The 21,295-nt window shown below is 41.3% G+C and overlaps 2 protein-coding genes across 3 annotated transcripts in view; one reads left to right on the top strand and one right to left on the bottom strand.

The window, feature by feature from the left end:
* Positions 1-2,558: 2,558 nt before the first annotated feature.
* Positions 2,559-5,967, top strand: rps3a (ribosomal protein S3A). Its single transcript, XM_015035041.1, has 6 exons — positions 2,559-2,675; positions 3,151-3,254; positions 4,046-4,233; positions 5,202-5,410; positions 5,506-5,615; positions 5,798-5,967. The coding sequence occupies exons 1-6, from the start codon at positions 2,614-2,616 to the stop codon at positions 5,923-5,925; spliced, it is 801 nt and encodes a 266-aa protein (XP_014890527.1). The 5' UTR covers positions 2,559-2,613; the 3' UTR covers positions 5,926-5,967.
* An 831-nt stretch (positions 5,968-6,798) lies between these two features.
* Positions 6,799-21,295, bottom strand: part of sh3d19 (SH3 domain containing 19) — a 19,631-nt gene continuing 5,134 nt past the window's right edge. The window contains exons 2-21 of one of the 2 annotated variants that reach the window (XM_015035039.1): positions 19,171-19,210; positions 18,008-18,048; positions 17,730-17,769; positions 17,387-17,507; positions 16,747-16,912; positions 14,592-15,587; positions 14,006-14,119; positions 13,744-13,853; positions 13,479-13,519; positions 13,061-13,274; positions 12,905-12,973; positions 12,689-12,826; positions 12,543-12,615; positions 11,898-12,028; positions 11,739-11,794; positions 11,421-11,653; positions 8,846-8,898; positions 8,533-8,719; positions 7,124-7,212; positions 6,799-7,032 (exon numbers count right to left, since the gene is read on the bottom strand). In XM_015035039.1, the coding sequence (XP_014890525.1) occupies positions 6,922-7,032; positions 7,124-7,212; positions 8,533-8,719; positions 8,846-8,898; positions 11,421-11,653; positions 11,739-11,794; positions 11,898-12,028; positions 12,543-12,615; positions 12,689-12,826; positions 12,905-12,973; positions 13,061-13,274; positions 13,479-13,519; positions 13,744-13,853; positions 14,006-14,119; positions 14,592-15,587; positions 16,747-16,912; positions 17,387-17,507; positions 17,730-17,769; positions 18,008-18,048; positions 19,171-19,210 (3,023 nt within the window). In that variant the 3' untranslated portion in view covers positions 6,799-6,921. The remainder of the gene's footprint in view (positions 7,033-7,123; positions 7,213-8,532; positions 8,720-8,845; positions 8,899-11,420; positions 11,654-11,738; positions 11,795-11,897; positions 12,029-12,542; positions 12,616-12,688; positions 12,827-12,904; positions 12,974-13,060; positions 13,275-13,478; positions 13,520-13,743; positions 13,854-14,005; positions 14,120-14,591; positions 15,588-16,746; positions 16,913-17,386; positions 17,508-17,729; positions 17,770-18,007; positions 18,049-19,170; positions 19,211-21,295) is intronic. The other variant, XM_015035040.1, reaches the window with a different exon arrangement.

The raw sequence follows: 21,295 nt of genomic DNA, 5'->3' as shown, positions 1-21,295 counted from the left end.
ATTTCATTTATAGGTCATATTTAATATAGATAGCATTTTTCTAACAACTGAAGGCAGCATCGTTTATTGACACTGTGTGCCTGGAAAACACATAATACTGGCCCTTTAAAGCCCCTTTAAAATAGAAATGTACAATATCAACTTTAAATATTTCAAAAAGCAGAAAAAAATCTGTGACCTCTCAGGCCATAGAACACACTAAGAACAAAACCAGAACTCACTCTATACATTAAACCACCACTGGGTTAGATACATGTTATCAGGGGCCCATTGGACAACCTTTTGCCTTTAGACCCACCAAAGTTCCTGGTAGATTCAACAACTCATTCTCATCTTGTTGTGATTCAGAAACCAGGTTGAGATTATTGGAGTGTTGTGATGTACAATAAAGACATAAGGTGGGTGGCATGGTCAGTATCAACACTGTGTGGCCTTTAAACACGGCCTGGTCAGTACAAAGACCAGTGGGGAGAAACTATCTTCCAGCCCATTGCACCTCGAGTCTGATGCAACACAGAATGGATCCAAGCTGTTGATTTTTCTACCTTACCATGAAATATTTCCACTGAACTCAGACTTCATTTTAGTCTGAGTTATATGAGCTATTGTTTGCATTTCTATAATTTTATCTTTGCTACATCTTCTAAACCAATCAGAGCTGGTAAAAACCAAACATCACAGAGCTAAGGAAGGTACATGTGTTTTATTTGTTCATATTTTACAGGATTGCTTGTTTTTACTTGCATTTCCTTCATTAGTTGGCATTGGTAGCTGGAGGGATTATACTAACAGACAACATTCCTAGCAGGGTCACCGTAGGTGGAGACAGTCAACATGCCTGTTTGACCTGTTAATGCAAAGAAACTAGTTACACCTGTTCAAAGCTTGTGATATTGCCATGTCTGACGATAACTATTACTTTAATCACTTTTACTCCCAATATTTTGAAAGAAAAATTATTTTGCATGTTTTAGGTCAAAAGTCGCTGATTAAACATTTTCTGTAGGAATTTTGTGGATCAAATAAATTGCTTATCATATAAAGTTTTATCCTATTTCAGTGAAGGCTGTGCAGATTTTTTTGTTGTATACTTTTTTATATAGTTTAAGTTAATATTGGTTTGGTAAACTGATTTTGAATGTTTTAAAACAGTCTTCCCTTCTATGGAAGCTTTTTTGGGTGCTTCTGTTCAATTGTTATTACTATTATTATGTAAAATAACAATAAATCAGAACATTATAATGTAATTATTTCAAAATTTCAATTAAAAAAAGCAAACTCATATGGCATGTAATAGTAGATTCTAAATCTAACGAAAACTCAAAACTGGACTTATCAAGTTCTCCTTTTCTATTTTTACACAATTACTAAGAAGACAGTTGACTGAAAAGGCCAAAGGTTCCAGACAGCCAAGCATCGACAGTGTGTGTGTGTGTGTGTGTGTGTGTGTGTGTGTGTGTGTGTGTGTGTGTGTGTGTATGCGCGCGCGCGCGCGCGTGCGTGCGTGCGTGTTGCCCATTCAGATCTGCATGAGGAAAAGCTGCCCCGTTTCTCCCAAGACCAAAGGTACCAAAGTCCAGGACGTCACTGCACCCTGACTGACAAACTTTCCTAATCTGAAATCTAGAAAAGTGCATTTTAATTGGGCATTAATTGTGTATTATTTGTCTATTCTCAACAACATCCATTGAGTATGGGTCACCTGTATTTATGTGTGTTTAGTCAAGTTTCATTATTGAATCTGTCAAGTGTATTTTTGAGTAGAAGTTGTTGTATGTTTGTGTTCCTATCCATTTAAATAAATGACCGATGGATGCTTTGGTTTGTACCTGTCATTTTTCATCTTATGCAGATTTTAATTTGGGAATCTAAGTAACTAAAATTTTCTCATCTGCATCAATTGCCTGTGCTGATGGACCGATTTGGTTTAGTTTTTGATTTCAGGTTGAGAACCTCACAAAATCATTCAAACATGTCTCTACAACCATTTGAATATTCAGCAAGTCAATATTTCCAGATTAAGAATCAAATTTTCTGAGAAGCCTATTTAGGTAGAGTTTTCATAGTTGGAGACCATAATCATCAAAAGTAACAAAAAGAAAAATTTAAAATATAGTGTAATAAATATGTACCACACATGACATTTACTTATAATTACAGGCCCAATTGACAAGATAACAATTATGAGATTTTACATTTATTAATTTTAATAGCTGTATTTTCGTTGTTATTATTATTCATTTGACATTCTTTGAATAAAGAAAAACAAGTTTTATGTTAATTTTAATAACCAAAATAGACAAAACCTATACTTTAAAGGTTGTTTTGGATGCTATGAAATACGTACTATAAAAACTAATGGAATCTAAACATATTAGTTCGCATGACTTATATTTTTCATTGATTGATGAAATAATTTTAATTTAAAGAAAGCAAAATTTAAAATTCAAAAGTTTGACCGCACTATTTTTGTAAGCAGCCTTTAACCAGCAGAGGGAGCCCACAGAAATGACCAGAACCCGCGATAATTCAAGTGTCACGTCCCCGGCTTAACGTTCTCCTTAACTCTCGCGAGATTTCCTGTTTCCTCCTCTTTCGCTCCCTGTAGCCAACATGGCAGTCGGCAAGAATAAGAGGCTGACCAAAGGCGGCAAAAAAGGTGCCAAAAAGAAGATGTAAGTCAAAAATTTCTTCACGGGTACACGGAATAGGTGTTCTGCTTCTCACCGTTGTTCTTTCGGCGAGATAAATGTGACGGATGAAGTTGATATTAAACAGATTGTAGAGGTGAGGACGCTGGTCTTGTCGCTGCCGGCCTCTGTATCTGTGTATGGAGCTCAGACACGCTCTCTAGCAGAACTTCTTAATGTGGCTTTCTACCGCTTAGTTTAACTTACACAAAGCGCAGAGACTGTTTTCAGTATGCCTAGAGAAAGGGTAGAGTTCGGTGTCTCTGTAGTCAGTTATTGTAGCGATATTTGCCAAAGCTGCTAAATGTTAGCAGTGCTGTGTTAAGCGATGAGCTAGCTGCCTGCAGCACAGTTTAGCTCCAGACCAATTGAAAGAGTTTACCGTTAGGCTGAGTTACATTTCAGAATCACTAGAGAGTGCTGAAGAAGTTTAAAGCTAAAAACTGTTTCTTGTTCACAGTGTGGACCCGTTCTCTAAGAAGGACTGGTACGATGTGAAGGCACCAGCCATGTTCAACATCCGCAACATTGGCAAAACCTTGGTCACCAGGACTCAGGGAACCAGTAAGTCTGCATTCTGTACCCGGGGACACTTTAATATGTAACCATTTTTCTCTACAGGGTCTTTTAGGGAAAACAAATGTACAGCTAACATTTAGTCACAATAGTTTCCTTGTGTTTTCAGCAAAGATATTGGTAATAGATAATAAGTAGGTATTTTTCAGCTTTACATGCACAGATATTGTTGGAATTAAATGATTCTATAATACTCTTAGTTACTTTGAATTGTAAAAATTACTTGGTTCTAAATAGTTCTTGGTTAGTAGATCACTTCATTTTTGCAAGTTGTACATTCAGATCGTCCATTATTGTCGTCTTGTTTTTATACTACAAACAGGATTTTTTAGGATACAAATAATAATGATTTAGATGAACAATGTATTACAAAAAAAATGCAAAGATAAAGAAGATGGATGTGTTAGAACAGCAGGAACACTTTATGCAGTATTGGTTGCACAGTAGCATGTGGTTCAGGCTAGTTTATACCAACTACTGGATACGAAAGGTTGAACAAAATATCCATTTTGAAAGGTGTACTGTTGTATATGTTTAATTTGCTAAACTAATATTCCTCAGACCTCTTTATTTTGTCTTTTTGTAAAGAGAGTTTATGTTTGTGGCTTCAAATCATGAGGAATTTCCATGGTGGAAACTAAAAAAAAATCCCACTTTTGACACCTAAAATGTGTCAAAAGTGGGACCGCACTCTAGTCCCGTCAGGATAAGACTGAATCGCCGCTCCTCTTCATATTGTCATGTTGTTTGAACTCTTTACGCTCCTCTTTGTTTGTCAGGGATTGCCTCTGATGGACTGAAGGGACGCGTGTTCGAGGTGAGCCTGGCTGACCTGCAGAACGACGAGGTGGCCTTCCGCAAGTTCAAGCTCGTCACCGAGGACGTTCAGGGCAAGAACTGCCTCACCAACTTCCACGGCATGGATCTGACCCGCGACAAGATGTGCTCCATGGTCAAGAAGTGGCAGGTAATGTTTGGAAGCAGCTTCATTGTTAAGCTGTGGTGAGCTTTTCAGATGTTTGTTTTCTGCAGTTATTCTTCTTTGGGTTTTTTTAAATAAATTGATCATTTGTCAGCCTGAACAAGAATGGAAGATGATTTAGTTTAGTTTTGTGGCAGTGTTAGTACCGGTTTAAATATTTACTATGTGGGGCTTTCCAATAGGGATCCCCGTTTTTTTTACTTCTGATACGATGCAAAAGGTTTAGTATCAGCTGATACAGAAAATCAGACAAATGTGCAAATTACAAATTAATTTGCTAACTCTGCACCAGTATAGCACACCTAAATATACAATTAGCTTCACAAGCTTGGTCAAACATGTAAAAACAACTTTAATTTGTTCAGTCAGTGCAACTAGGAGTAGAACAGACAATGTAAAATTTAAAAAAAGAAGGGGAAAAGAAGCACAAGACATAGACTTGTACTGAATAGATTTGTCCTTATGGATCAGCCACATTGTCCAACATAGATATTTTTTCTATATTGGCACAGATTCAGATATTGTTTGATCGGTGCATCTCTAGTTTGTGAATATGATTTTCCCAGTTTGAGTATAATGTTGCAGAGACCAGTTATGGTTACCGGTCAACACGGGTTGTAGTTAATTAGTGCATCAGTGAACATGGCTGATTAGAGAAGCTAAAGCAACACATCGAGTTGTGACATGATGAAGTATTATTAGTCATCGTTCCATATATTGTTGCTTGGGGTGGATTGGCAACAAACTTCTTTAGTGAAGTGTCATGGTCGCTCTCTGATTCGGGGTTCAGATTGGCATACAGTCTGGCTGACATGGACATCTGGAACATGTGTGTTTTTCTACCTGGATCAGCCTTGTAAATAGATCTTCAGATCGTAGGAGTTAAACTCCACGCTGTCTTGTGATTTGCATTGATCAGTAGATTGAGAATGTGTCCCGGTGTTTTTCCTCAGACCATGATCGAGGCCCATGTGGACGTGAAGACGACCGACGGATACCTCCTGCGTCTCTTCTGCGTGGGATTCACAAAGAAGCGCACCAACCAGATCAGGAAGACGTCGTACGCCCAGCACCAGCAGGTCCGCCAGATCCGCAAGAAGATGATGGAGATCATGACGCGTGAGGTCCAGACCAACGACCTGAAGGAAGTGGTCAACAAGCTGTAAGTCCACTTCCTGAGCAGCAGAGGGAAGCTGAACTCCTGATGTTTGGGTGGAAGATGTCTGACGCGCTTTGTTTTTTTATGGTGCGTTTCAGGATCCCTGACAGCGTCGGCAAAGACATAGAGAAGGCGTGTCAGTCCATCTACCCCCTACACGACGTCTACGTCCGCAAGGTCAAGATGCTGAAGAAGCCCAAGTTTGAACGTAGGTCCACCTCCTCTGTTGACGGCCATGTGGGAGCGTGTGATGAAATACTGTTTCGGTCCCATATGACTGCCTGATTACTGTTTGAGATCAGCTGATGCTCCTCTCTAACTTGGACATCACTGCTTCAGCACCGTTACAGGCGGGAGGAAAAGAAACAAATTTGTTCTTTTTCATTGCAGTGGGCAAACTGATGGAGCTCCACGGTGAAGGCGGCTCCACCACCACCGCAAAGGTTTCTGGGGATGACACTGGAGCCAAGGTGGAGAGGGCCGATGGTTATGAGCCCCCCATCCAGGAGACTGTCTGAACACCCCAACAGATTTAATAAAACATGTAAATGACCAACAAACCTGTCTGTGGCTGTGTTTGTGAAGGAGCTGCTTTTGGTGTCAGTTCTTACTATAAAAGGTCATATTCAATAAATAATTCAGAGTTTATTTCAGTAACTTGATTCATAGTGATAAACAGTTTTAAAACCTTTTGAGTGTTTTGAGTTCTGGAGGCAGTCAGCCTGAGACTCTGCTGAGGAGCTGAGCAAACAGATTGGTTTTTCCCCATCTGCTCCACACCTTGCAGTTGTCTAGAAAAAACTTCCCCAAAACATGATGCTTCCACCTCCATCCTCATAGCTGGGAGATCTTGGGATTTTTCCACTCCACACCTTAAGAATCTCCAGCCAACTCTGATGGGCCTTGCTTTGCAGTCAAAACTGGTTCCTCCTGTTGGATTGTGCACATTTTCTTTCCACTAAACTTCCCATGAACTGATGCAGTTGATTCATAGGGGTCAATATTTGTAGAGAATAACCATCTCATATCTGGTGGTCCTTTCCAGTCAAATTTTCCGAGAAGCTGAATTCTGGGTTTTCCATTAACTGGAAGCAAAAAAAAAAACCCTAAAAGATAATTTTAATGAGTTTCAGTTCTTGAACTGAAATGCATTTCATTAATAATATCAGGAGTGGTAATAACTTACACACTTCAGCTTTTAATCAAAGAGGACTGGAGGCTTCAAATAACTACTGCTGGTCAAATTCCGGTGCAGACTTATTCAGATTAGAGAGCAAATAATTAATATTACACTAAAAATCTGTAAGGGCCAAACATCTCAGTAGCATGGATGATGAAGAACCACTAGGGGGAGCAAGTGTTCAGTTAAATTCAGAATAGACCTAGAGAAATACTGTTAAAAATCTTTATTTGGAACGTAATTCAGTAAATGCTTGAGAAAAGTTGCACAACTTTAAATACTGTTTAAGTTATAATGCTTTCCAAACACGACTGATTAAACGTCCACAAGTCCGTTAATCAAGAACTTGTAGATAGTTTTTGGGGACGAGGGCCCGTTTTCCCCTCAATTCCCCCAGAAACCATTCATCATCCACTGACTCCAGCTTGGTGACGATGTCCCCAACCTGCAGGTGAAGGAAGAGGACAGGTGGGCTGGGGCCTGAGTTTTGGTTCCGTATTGAGAATGAAGAATGAATATGACAAACACCACCGTACCTTGAGTGAGAGCTCCTCCTCACAGTCTGATGTGAAGCTGTACAGAGCCGTTCCCATCAGGCAGCCAGCGGCTCCGTCCTGCTGCTCTCCTGATGAGGAACGCAGCAATGGGTTAATCTTCACCGTTTATCGGCGCTCAACTAAGCTGTTTTCACACCTGATAGTTCGGTAGGTGATATTCGATTGAGGGCCAAAATTACATTTGTTCCATCTTCAGCTGCTGCGGTTAACTTTCACCCTGCACCGAGTCAAACCAACCAAACCCTTTGAAATACATGCTGCCCTCCTCACCTGTGGTGGTGCTGCACCAAGAACTACTGAAGGAAACTACACAAAAACCTCTGAAGAAGATGCTGACCGCAGCTTCCTTCTTTGCAAAATGCCGGGATGGCCGACAAACCAGTAATAATATATAATGCAATAACATAATCAATAGAAGATACATCCAATAAAATGTCCAATAATTACATTGGACTCAGATCCAGAATCAAACAGCATTCTGGGAGATGTAGGCAGACGAAAGGCTATAACCTCTTTACCTCTCATGGCGAGCTACGCAAGGTTGGTACCATCAACACACTCATTCGCTCTTTGGTTACAAAGAAACAACGTGTTGAGTAACTTGTGCAGCAGCAGTTTTATGTCTTGCCACCGTGCCTCAAAACTGCTTAAAAATAAAAACTATTTGGAGAGAAAACTGTGGATAAAACAGGAAAACTTGTGTCATCAGTTTGGCAGGATATCAGATATTTTAAAACAAAAAAACTGAACAAAAGTTATCTATATCGACCGATATCACACCCTTATATCGTGATACAACATGTGATTTTAGCTGTTGGAGGATTTCTCTTTTGTTTTGATAAAAAATAAATAAATAAATCTACAGGTCATTTCTGCCTCTAGTGCTACTTTTGGTTGTATTTACCCAGAGTGCCCTGCGCTTTACTCCACTTCCTGCTTCTGGAGTGGTCTCTGAACCGCTTGGCATTCACACATACGTTTGAACCGCACCAGAATTCACTTCAACCGACCTGAAACTGAGGATTGTAGGGGGACCAGAGTTGGATTACGCATTCACACCTCCCCAAGCAAACTGGACTTTCTAAACAAATCTACTGGAGTTGGATTAAAGCAGATTTAACAGGGCTGGTGTGAATGCAGTCTCAGATGAAACAGCTTCAGCTGCACAAGTTAGGGCGACATTCTCTCCACATCTGCTGGTTCTCTGTTCACATGGATCGGGTTATGACATGCATATTTATTGATCAGTTTGTCACATGATTAAATAGTGAACATCTGAATAGAGAACCTTCTCCTCATCGTGCAGGGTTAGGTTTGCACATTAAACTTTTGGCGGTTAAGTTTTCAGCTTTTAGAACCATTAACACCCTGCTGAGAACTCTCTGTACCTGACGAGATGTCGACGAAGGCCCTGGGAAACATGCCCTCCCTGCCGTTGAGCCTGCCACTGCTCCACTCCTCGCTCAGGTGCTCGGTGATCAGGATGCAATCGTCTTTCTGAAACGACAGCTCGTCCTGGGTCTTTGCCGCATAGTCGTACAGAGCCACCGCCCACTGCACACCGGACCTGGCGGTCTGAGGACGAACAGAAGAATCAGAATGTAAATTTAAGTCATAAGCATCCGTTGAGTTTTCTGTTTTAGGTTCATGTGTTCCAGTCTGATCTTTGGTGACGTTAATGCTTGTGTAAATAATGGCTACCTGGGCAGGTTTGGCAGCTGCTGCTTGTCCAAAGGCAGAATGAGCAGCAAGACCTGTGGAAACAATAACAATAATGAAGCAGCACTAAGTTTGCATTTGACACAGGATCTGGCAGAGTTCCAGCCTGCTACAGGTGTCTTCATTTGCAACTGAGCTCATTACAGGGTGCTTCAACAAGCCAACCGCTAGCCTACATCTGCACTAAAACCATCTTTGACGTGCCTGATATTGTTGGAACAAGTATTTGTGTCCAAGTCTCCTAATAATCTGAGGCACTCAGTCGCTCTGACAAGAAAGTTAGCTGCCTGATTCGTCCTGGAACAACGGAGAAACGGGGCTACTGGTCCCGCAATGACGTCTTCGAGCCGGACTAACGTTTCTGGTTGTCCTCATGGTTGAGTCGTACCGACACTCAGTTTGTTTCTCAAGATTTACTCGTTATCTTGAGAAAACCATCAGGAAAGAAATGATGCAGCTCCGTCCGCTCTCAGCTTCTGTAGACTCACATGGCATCTGGAGAAAAGTCTTATGGTCAGAGAACACAGACCAGAAAACTGTCGGCTCACTGTGAAGCACGGTGGTGGCAACCATGTTGAGGGGTTTCTGACAGTGGTAGTACTGCACTGCACAGTTTGTGTTTGGGTCCAGATTGGTGTTCCAATAGGACAATGATCCCAAACAATGTTTGCAGCAGGCTAACATGAAGCTTCTGGAGCTTCCTGTCAAAGCCCAACCTTCACTCTGTAGACAGTTTGTTGACTTCAAAGCTGGATCCATGTCAGGAAACTAACTGGTTCAAATAAACTCCACCAATTCTCACATATTGAGCCAATATGATGCCAGGAGCCTGTTGATGCCTGTAAAAAGGTCAATGTGGAACTCGACGCCCGTGGCTTGTTTGAACCCATAATTCACCTATAAGTTTGACCCAATGCGGATAAAATATTGTGCATCCAATTATTATTTTTAGTTTTTCTTTTCCCCAGTCATTGAAGTTATAATCAATCCACCTCTGGGGAAAAATAACAACTGAAACGAATCTTTTATTTACTGTAAACTTGAAACATTTTGTTGGTAAAACAGAACAGCTGAACATTAATCTACATGGAAGCAGAGGAGTTGCCGGAGTTGCTGACTTGTATTTGGATGCAGAGTCTCCTCCGTCTGGACCGGACTTAAATGAAACAAAAACAGAGGCACAAATTCCTCTGAGGCAAGAGAAGCAACTCCATGAAGACTGAAGAACGGATGAGGTCATTTCATTAAAGGGGCAGGTAACTATATTATCTTTAGTTGCTATAATTGATTTTGTAATTTAGCGCCTTGAGATTGGGCCTCTGTCTCTTTAAAAACTCCCGCTCTTTTTGAAACTCCGCCTTTTAACCCTTTGACAACGTTTTAACCAGCTGTTAGGTTCACCTAGAGGTTTTCCACAGCTGAATGGTTGCATGGGAGATTAAAGGATTTTTTATGGAAGTAAATATGTGCCATCAGAATTTGAATAAAAAAATGCAAAAAATCGTCTCAAATTCAGCGTCTAAAAATTCGCTGTACTAAAATGGCAAGGTTACTTCAGGTCACAGACATTAGCAATCATTGTCAGATTTCAACACCCAGCCAATCACATGACCCAAGTGTCATATTGAAGAAATACCAGCATCTCCAAGGCTGGCGACCATGGAGGCGAACGCAAACCCAACCCCAACAGTGAGTCTATGCTTTCATATTTCTGTAGTATATTTTATTTTGCGCATGAAGTTTGATACATTATCTTAAAGCTTGATTTGAAACACGGGTTTGGGCCGTTGTTAATCTTACACCGTGTAATGCTGGCATATTAGTTTTCGCTACCTCCTAGACCCCCAGCCCCCTCCCCCCTTCTCTTGGCTGTCCCACACCCAGTTTTCCCGTGTTTTATTTCAAAAAGGAATACCACTTACGCCGAGTCTAGAATCTTTAAAGAGAACTGATGGGTGGCGACTTTCCGGGTTGTTTGTATGTTGTCTTAGGTGAGACTGAGACAGGCAGCCTTAGTAAAGTCGTAATTTTCCGGGAGATGCTACCGCTAATGTAGTAAGCTAACATGGCTGCCTTGTATGAGTTCACAGGGGGCTGTGAACTCTTCCAACATTAATTATAACCACAACCCCATTCTGTTCATCTACTGTATTGTTCATGTGACTTCATTTATGAATAAATTAATACATTTATGGTCATTATAGCGTCATCCAAACTACTGCTTCTCTTATCAGACAAGTGTTGATATACAATATTAACTTACATTCTTCTTACTTTGCGGTACAAAACGTCGTTCTGTTACCTAGCAACATTAGAAACAACCTCCTTTTATTTAATTTGATTTTAACTAATTTTGAAGAAAATATATGCTTGTAAGTACATCTGTTAACTTATTAAAATCCTTTTAAGAATCAAAGCAACACTCCAGGTAAAGCTAAAAAAAAAAAACAGTCTATTTTACATAATACTGCCCCTTTAAGATGACAGGATGAGCCTGAACCCGGTTCAGATTACTTCAGCTAAAGCAGAACCAAAATGAGGTGTGAATCGTCCTCACCTGGCAGCGCCACCCCGGCAGCCGGACCCGGCTGCTGCCTCGGAGGCGGAGGCAGATCCTCGATGACCTCCACAAAGTTCAGAGGGAAGATGCCCACAGAGACGCCGACCTGCCCCCGAGCCCAGTCCTCCCCCACGTACTCCTTCAGCTGGATCACATCCCCCTCCGAGAAGGACAGCTCGTCGCTGTGCTCCCCCTCGAACTCGAACCGGGCCACACACCTGGGACCGCTGCTGGGGACAATTCACACGTCCGGTCAGCCTCTTGGGATGGTTGGACAAGGACAACGCAAAGGTTCAAAACCCAACAGAACAGTACCTGACGGAGGCAGCTTGCGTCTTCTTCTTCTTGGCTAACGGTGTGGGTGATTTGGACTAATTGGGGGAAAAAAAAAAAAATCACCATCAACTTCCTTTCATTCATTCATAGATTTTCTCTACGTTACATTTATAGAATGGCTGCTTGCTTGAAACTTACCAGTACTTCGACATAACTGATGGGAAAGAACCCAGTGGAGCCGTTACAGGTGCCTCTGTACCACTGGCTGTCCACCTGCTCCACTTCAGTCACAACGTCTCCTGCTGAGAGGCTCAGCTCCGACGGGCCCTCTGTGGTTACAACCAAAGATTTAAAGTCTCAAATAAAACACTGGATTTTCTGAGATTGTTTTAAGAAAATAAGAAAAAAACAAAAAAAAAAAACACCATCTCCAGAGCAAAACATCAAGAAATTTAGTATTCACCTCTGTTTCCTTAAATAAATAGAGTGTAACCAGCTGCTTTTAAAAGTCAGCTGATTAGTACATAGCAGAGATGAAAGTTATCAATTAATGAGTTACAGTTGATTCTTATTGATCGACTATCGGTTATTATTTTCTTAAAAGCCTGTTTTTTTCCCTCTTTGTTAAGTGGGCCAACTGTCTTTCCATAATAAGAGGCTAAATTTTTCATAATATGCTTTTTTTTTCCTAGAAAAAAAAAGAATAAATAAAATTTAATTAAAAACAAAGCACATCATTAAAGAGCACATTTGTCATCTGACAATATTATAACAATATAATGGGGTTTGGGTTTTAATTGTCAGTTAATTATAAATGCAGAGTCAAAGAACGTAAACTCTTACCTGGAACAAAGTCATGCAGAGCCTTCACCTTGAGCCCATCGGCACATCCACCCGAAGCAGCTGCACCTTCTTCCTGCAGGGAAACAGATCAGCTCTCAAACTAGCGCTTAGCCTCCACAGATTCATTTCCTAAACCAATGAATTACCTGTGGGTGTGAAAAATCAGAGTCCAGAGGAGTTATGATCTTCATTCGGGACTTGTGGACTCTCCCTCTGGTTTCTCCGATCTGGCATTCAAACTCACTGTGGCTGATCTTCTCCAGAAGCAGAATTACTTCATCTTTCTGTTAGGAAACCACCAAATTCATAAGGTTCTGTAGAACTCAGTCTACACAGAACGACGCTGTGGATGTTTCAGCCACCTGCAGAGTCAGCTCCTCTGAGTTCCTCCCGTCAAAATCAGCAGATGCGATCCCGTGAGGGAGCGGGAGCTGGTGGCGACAACCCAAAACTGAAACGCCGTCTCAGAAAGATGAATTTCAAACACACGCAGAGCCCTGAGCCAGTATCTTTCTCACCATGTAGTTGTTGTAGAGGCGGTGGCCCGGAGCGGGCCTGGGAGGCAGCACCAGGCCTTTCTTGGTCGGCTTCTGAGACTTGAACTTTGGCGAAGATCGCTGCGGCTCCGACTGAGATCGACCCACTGCCTGAAGGCTGGGGGGGGGAGGTCTGCCGGGGCCCGTCTTGGCCGGAGGGGGCCGGGGAGGGAGGCTTATGTTCCCACTGAGCTTCCTGAAGCACAAAACCCATCAGGAACCCTCAGCTGGGTCACATCTTATCGACTTAAAACAAGCTCCTATATCTTGCTGAAAAGTTACTTGTAAGTTTTGTCTTATTTCATGTATTCTAAAATATTTGGACTGTAAACTAGACTAACAATACTTGGTAAGATTTTGTTTTTTTGCAGTTTGGGATATAAAAACTGTTTTAACTGACCTGGGTGGAAGCGGCGGCTCTGGTCCGGCGCTGAAAGTGTTCTGCACAGCAACAACATGACAGATTTTCAGTACTCCTATTAAACATGTGAGGTAAAGGTGGGCTGCACAGTAGAACCACTGACACCACATTTACACTATAAAGATTTAAGACTTTCCTACTGAAGGCAAGATATTAGCTGCTTATAAACTGTTAGCAGAACCTTTCAGCCTGTGAAGATTCTCATACCTTTCACATTTCTGGCTCTCGGTGAAGTCAGTCTCACCTGAAATGACTTTGAGGATCTAAGGGTCTCCTTATAGCTTGCTGAGGAGGAGTTTGTTGATCCTATGGGCTTTTTAACTGGAAGAGGAGGAGCATCATCCAGAAAGTTATCTGTCATTGAAGAGAGAGCCATGTTTAATGGGAAAAATATGACCAACTCAGGGCTCTGACATAGCTTGGTAAAAGTGCTGACAGCAGGTAAAAATGTGTGGAAATCACACAAATTCCACTCTGGACCTGTTAAGATGAAACTCCACGCTCACCTGAAGCAGCCTTGCTAGGAACCCTGATGGTGGTTGGTCTTTTCCATGTGCCCTGTCTGCTGACAGAGCTGACATCGCCAGCCAAACTATACTGAGGTTTGAGCGGCACTTTTTCTAAACAAAGAGAGAAAGCCGACCGATTAGCCATGTAGTTACGCTGCATTGACAAGAAAAGGTTGGACATCCATGATGCACTGCAAAAACACAAAATCATACCAAGTAGTTTTGGTCTAGTTTCTAATGTGACTGTCTTAGTGCACTTGAAATAAGATATAGCTAGCTTACAAGATACAGGAGCTTGTCTTAAGTCAATAATTCCTTAATATTGATGAAAATATTCAAGTTCCACTGGCAGATTATTTCACTCTTGGGGAAAATGTCCTGTTACAAGTGAAATAATCTGCCAGTGGAACATGGTATTTTCTGTCATCTCTGATTTCTTTTCAAAAAAGAAAACGAGAAAAACTAAATTGCTAAAAATCGGATTGGTACGAAAATGCTATTTTTAAGCCCTAATTACAAACTTAAAGAATGATTCAATCTTTCACCGGAGCAGGCCATCTAACAGAAACAAAGCTCTACTCACTGACTGGGCCGGCCACGCTCTCACTCTCCTCGTGTGAGTTGTAGTTGTTTATGTTCAGGTTGGGTCTGAGTGGCTCTTTGAATGGTTTCACCGGCGGTACGGGCGGAAGCGGAGCCGGTTCCTCTTTGTCGACGCCGTCGGACCTGGTCAACCCGAAAGGTCGTGACCTGTGGGGCTGACCCCCGTTGCTGTGTAAGGCCTCCAGCTCCTCTCTCACCGAATGCCCCACTGGTTTGGTAGGAGGCTTGGGTCTGGTGAGCGGTTCTTGGTTTTGTGAGTTTTGAGAAGCGAACATGTTCTGACTGGAGTTATTTGTGCCATTAGGTTTAAAAGTTGCAGGAGGTTTAGAAGCAACTGGGGGTCTGTAGGTGGCCCTCCTGGGTGGAAGGTTTGGTGTGGCTGCTTGTGACCCATTGTCCTCTTCGGTACCAGTTTGGCTCTCAAAAGCTTGAATCCTGGCACGGATGTTTCGGTGATTGTGGTCGTCACTCATTGTTCCATCTGCATCTTCATCCAACGACTTCTCATACAACTGGTCGATGTAGTACCGGCCCTCCTCACACTCGCTACGTTCACCGAAGACCTCTAGTAATTCCTCCAAGTACTTATTGGTGGGAACGTCTCGTGGAAAAGACTGAAACACGTCACAGTTTTCTCCAAGTGTAACCAAAGTCTGATGCTCCTCTTTTGTGTCGTTTTTGTTCAGTTTCGTTCGGGGACGTGGAACAGGTCTCTGAGCGTTGTCTAGGTTTGAAGCAGCACGCTGAACAGAAGCAGAGTCAGACTGATGATCAGTCACGTTTGTCCAGTGGACGGTGACGGATCTGCTCGTACGTTGGGGGACAGACTCATCAGATTCCCAGTGGTCTGGATCACAGGCACGACTAAAACCCTCTGTACTGGTGTGCTCCGCTGATCTATCTACAACCTTTATGCCTCTTTTTACCTCCGATGCTTTTGGAAATGAAGACCTCGGAGGCTTTTGGGGCTTGTTAGCTGAACACAGAAAGAAAATCACAGTTAGAGCCCAACAGAGGCAAGAAGAATCAAGTCAAGCACATTTCAGCAACAAAGCAGTTCAAAGTGCGTTACACCATAAAAACATAATAAAGTAACCATCTATGAAACAAACAGTAAACATTACATTTTGTCAAATGCCATCATTTGATGGCAATGTTGATCAATATTCCAGTTATTATGAATCAAAAGCAACTCCAAACAGGCAAGTTTTTAGCCTTGATTTAAAGGAACTTGGTGTTTCCGCTGTTTTGCAGTTTTCTGGAAGTTTGTTCCAGGTTAGTGGAGCATATAAACTGAATGCTGGTTCTCTGTGTTTGGTTCTGGGGATGAGGACCAGACCAGAACAGAAGACCTGAGTGGTCCCATCCGGTCTGGACAATTGGTACAACAGCAGCAACGACAACAGGTCTCTAATGTCTTTTGCTAATTTGAAGCTCTTCTATTGAGATGAACCTGTACTGTGATGTAAGGCAGGGGTTCCCAAACCTTTCCATGCCATGGCCCTCCAAAGAAAATTAACCTCTGGCAGGGACCCGCTTGGCAAACCCACAAACAATGCTACAAAATATGTAAAGAAACATCAACTTTTAGTATAATTTTTATTCACTGTTCAATAGTTATTACATTAATTTAGCATAAGTGCTTCCTCGTAACTTCTGATTTTAGATGGCAATGAGTTTATTCTGTGACAGAAAATTTCATCAGACAATATCAAATAACAACAGTCTTATTACAATCCCCTCTTTTGATACGAAAATATGTTTTTATTTTATTCCCACAGTTCTCATGGTTTTTTGCAGCAGTGTCCTCCACACCACGGTTCCTTCGCTGCTTTTCTTGTCAGAAACATCTCCATTTCTTAGCTATGCTAGCTTGAGGCAACCAACCCGAAAATGAGCATCAGACATAACATATAAATAAATTTTTTTTTTTTAAATGACAAAACAGAAAACAGAAATTACAATGAAAAATTTAAGATTAAAAAAATGCATGCCATTTCAATATCTTTTATTTTTGCATTTTTCCCCCTCATCTTCCCCCCAGCTTTAAGAGGAACCCCACAGCGCCCCTTATCACAGCCTCTACTTTGAAAGACACTTGTGTAAGGCAACGAGATCCCAGGATCAGGCCTCACCTGCAGGGTTTCTCCCTGGATGTGGCGAGGCGGCGCCGCAGTGTGGATCAGAGTGTTTCCTAAGCAGCTGGGTCTGTGTTCCACTCTGACGTGGGGCCGCAGTGGGCTTGGCCGGCTGCTCTGTCTCTGTCTTCTCTTTAATCACCTGGTCATAGGATGGTGGCAGCTGAGTCATGAAAAAGAGCGTCGGATGTTATCTTGTATCTGAGTGTATTGATATGTCCCAGTATTAGGAAATGTCTGTGAAATTAAGTCTTTTTAGTTATTTATTGTTTTAGGGATGCACCAATATGAACTGAAACTGCATGTTTCAGTTCTCTCCATGGTTGTAGTAACAACCTCCTCAGCAGGTCAATGTTCTGTCTGACATTGATATTGCTGGTATGGCTGATGAGCCATAAATACTGATGATATACATATTTTTCAACCGTTTCAACACCTTTAAAAAAAAAAAAAAAAAAAAGAAGCAGATGGAAACAAGATGAAAAAAAATATTGATTGGACTAGTTTTATTTATTTGACCAATACCAATATGTTAAAAAATGACTAATATCATTTTATGACTACTGACTAATTGATTTTAGTGCTGATATATTGTGTATCCCAAGGTATATGCAGCAAATATGAAGAGAAAGCCTACCTGTGAAGCAGTGGGGATGCCAGTGGACCAGCCTGTTTGAGGAGGAAAAACCACTGGGCCTCCGGTGAACCAGGCGCTTCTGGTCAGAGGTTCCACTGAGACGATGGTGATGTTTGGTCGCCTGAAGGACAAACAGCGAGCGCTTACTGAGAACGCCACACCACAGAGACAAACCACCATACACACACAGACCAACACTTTCAGTTCAATTCAAACACGATAAATACAGATTTAGCCCTGGCAGCCGATGAGGTTGCCTCATGCCTGACATTTCCGCACCTTCATGAGCAAACAACACCATCAAGATGTAAATAGAAGAATGATGGATTAATAAAATATTTACCTCCTCTCTGCTCTGTTGTCACCTTGAGAGTTTGTTCTTGCTGAAAGAAGAAAGATACATTCACAAACTTTGATCTGCTTGCTTTTAAAAATACACAACTATCACTTTAAAAAAAAGGTTTCAAAATATAACTGAATAAAAAAGTGGTAAAAAATAAAAAAGCTAAAGGATTTCACAAGCATTTGTCTGAAAATGACTTATTTTTAACTTCAATGAATGATAAAAAAAAATATTAATTTCCCTGATGTGTATGTATATATACATATATAAAAACATACTTCTCTTGATAGCAGCTCGTAGAGAAGACAGTGGTCCTTGACTAAAAATAAGAATTTAAGAAAAAGTTATTAAAAAAACATGATCATTCCTGTATAATAATAAGAGCAGAATAACAAAGTAGGACGTTAAAACAAATCATAAATCTTTATGCTAAATATCAGACATTGTCATAATTATCAAACATAGCCACCCAATGTGCTGACAATAAAGGAAAACTAAAAACAACCAAACTCATAAATGCATTAAGGTTTCCACAGAAAGAGATAAAAAGGGGAAATTTAGTGACACACAAAAGGAGAAGAAAAAAACCCCCAACACTTTAAACAAGAATTTTCCATCACATCATGTACTTCAGTGGTGTCCAGAGTTGGTCTTCGATGGCCGGCATCCTGCATGTTTCAGTTCTCTCCACGGTTGTAGTAACAACCTCCTCAGCAGGTCAATGTTCTTAGGCCTTCTACTGAGCCATCGTTTGATCCAGGTGTTTGAAACCAAGAAGAGAACATGCAGGCTGCCGCCCTCCTGGACCGACTTTTGACACCACTGATGTACTTCACACAGCAAATTAAAAGGATAAAAAGACAAATAATTCTGTGCTGAGATACAGACAAAACATCTCCCAATGAAACTACTAAAAACAGCGGACTTGTTCCATCCAAACTTTGTCAAATTAAATGCAAGTTTGGATGCAACTAACCTAGATAGCCTTACGCTAACGCAGTGCCACGGTAAAATATGTCAAACTTCAAGTTAAATCCTGTATAAAAGCACTCCTTTAAGCATGACTCATTATGCAGACACTATGGCTGTTTAACTCTCAGAGTGAAGACGGTGGAGGTTCAGTTGATGTAGACGAGCTGCCTCGTCACCTGAGACAGACGGAGCGTCTCCAGACAGAGGCGGCTCCTCATTAAAGAACACAGAGCAGGAAGGGGAAGGAAAACATCTCCAGTCCTCCTTCTTGTTGTTCATCACCGTCGATCTAATTGATCTGCATAGCTGTAAACACAGACTGAACAGCTTATCTGTGTGTTCCGTGGTTCTAACGGCGTCACTGTTGTTCACACTGCGATCATTTGAATAGTTGGTTTCTACAACTGAATGAGCAGCTACGATACGTATCAGCTCCTCCTCACGTTTAACTCAAACGGTAGAGTCATACCTGTGGTCCAGACGTCGTGTTTTTGTTCTCCCAGTCAGATCTACGGATAAAAACACAGCTTTCCGTTATTGAGGAGCAACAACTCAAAAGCGTATTTTGAAGTTTTGTTTGAATCACAGTTGTAATCAGTCCAGCAGATAAACCCAGTAAATTAGGACAATGCATCCATCAAGTCAGCAGTCAGCATCAAGAGCCGCTTTTCCATTGACCATATAAATACGGAATTCGACATTTCAAAAATAAATTCGCTTAATTGAAATATGTGAACTTCGAAAAAACTCGGTTTTTTGAAATAAAAGTTTTGGCGCCTGTTGAGTTTTTTCTTCTTCTTCTGGTCGTATCGAAATTGGTTTTCTTTTGTGGAATAAGCCAATAACCGGATGTTGCCACAGGCACAACCCACGAAGAAGAAGAAGAAAAAGAAGACAACAGGAAGTAGTTGGAGGATCATGGCGCAGCATGATTTTAATGACTTAAAACGTGAACAAACTTATTCAGGTAAGTAAGGTGTGATTTTTTTTCATTGCCTTTTTAATTTAATGGAAACACCGCAATTGCGAAATTGTGTTTTTTTCAGCATTAGCAGAACACTTGCAAATCTTTGTGCACATTTTTAATGCAAATGCAGGTAATGTAAATATGCCAGAGTTAGAACAACAATTAATTTTCATCATCTGTCCTAATGCAGGTAAGAACATGAAGCATCTCACAGGTAATTGGCAGCACTGAGTTCCACTCAGTTGGTTACAGGCAAAAGGGGGTTGAATACTTTTTTACACTGTACATTTCAGATTTTTTTATTTTGTAAAAACTGTTTTTAATTGTGTATAATTTTTTCTATTTCATAATTGTATCCCTCTTTGTATTTTTTCACATACAATTCCAATGAAATATATTAGTTTTCAATGTGATAAAATGTGGAAAAATTCAAGGTGTATGAATTCTTTAGCAAGCCACTATATGTCTGAACTGTACACCTTTTATTTTTTTAAATAAAGTTGCTCCTACTATTAACAAAAACCTGCTCTTATAAGGAAAAGTAAGAACAAAGTGAACCAGTTATTGGAATCTAAAGTTAAAATAAACTACCAGGTGAGATTTTTTTAACACACACCAGATAAAAGGTTTAGCCTCTTCACTTCCTGTCTGCTCAAAACATTGAATGCTTTTGATCAATAAGATCTGTGATCAACTGATCAACAGCCTTACATGCCTAGAACCATAATATATGAAATAAAGAGTCGATTCAGTATGAATCATTTTTCCCTGGAGTGCCTCTCCTTGTTTCTGACCATACAGCTTCAGCCAGAAATAGAAGAGCCTGAACCGAACCAGCAGGGCGGAATGTGGAAGAACCAGTTCGTAATTAAATTTATACACCACCCTGAACACCCTCAGGACTTCTCGTGCAATATTTGATTTTGACTTTCATGTCTAACACAAACAGCCACCGAACAAGCATGAAAGAGTTCTCTAAGAAGTAGTATTCAAACAGAACAAAGAGCTGATTGTTTTTGACACCAAGAAGAAAATAGCAGGTAGAGGTTGAAGATGGCGCCAGGAGCTTCCTACGTCACTGTCGTCAGATCCACCTGTCACACACCTGTTACTGATTGACTGTTGGATCCACAGTGCTGCTGATGAAAGTTACACTTTAACAGGAGGTTCAGGTTTTGATTTTTCCCACAGAGTTTTAAGGTCAGACCATTTCCCTCGTGTAATCTTCCGGCAGACTTGCGAGAGTCTCACCGGTGCTAAACGACACAACTCTGTCCACATGTCTAATAATGCTCCTACCTCTGAGGCGCTAGAAGGTTAAAACACCGTCTTCAGGACGAAGGGGACATTTCTCATCGAGCTCTGTCCCTCCGGCTTGTTTCCAGTATGATACTGCCAGTGTTTGAAGCTGGCAGTAACACACCTGCTGAAACAACAAGAGGAGGGACGGCCTTTGTTGTGCCTCCCATCTCCTGCATTCAGACGCTCAGCCTGGCCAATCTCGTGAGCTGGAATGTGGTTTTTCAGGAAGTGGACAAACTGAACCAGCCAGATCGACTCCGTCACCACTTCTGAATGCACTAATGGTGCATTAACACCTGGGCACCATGATGTCCAGGTGTTAATG

Source organism: Poecilia latipinna, unplaced genomic scaffold, assembly GCF_001443285.1.
Source record: "Poecilia latipinna isolate Pla-1442-1.1 unplaced genomic scaffold, P_latipinna-1.0 Scaffold321, whole genome shotgun sequence".
NCBI lineage: Eukaryota > Metazoa > Chordata > Actinopteri > Cyprinodontiformes > Poeciliidae > Poecilia > Poecilia latipinna.
This window is presented reverse-complemented; position numbering and strand designations above follow the sequence as displayed.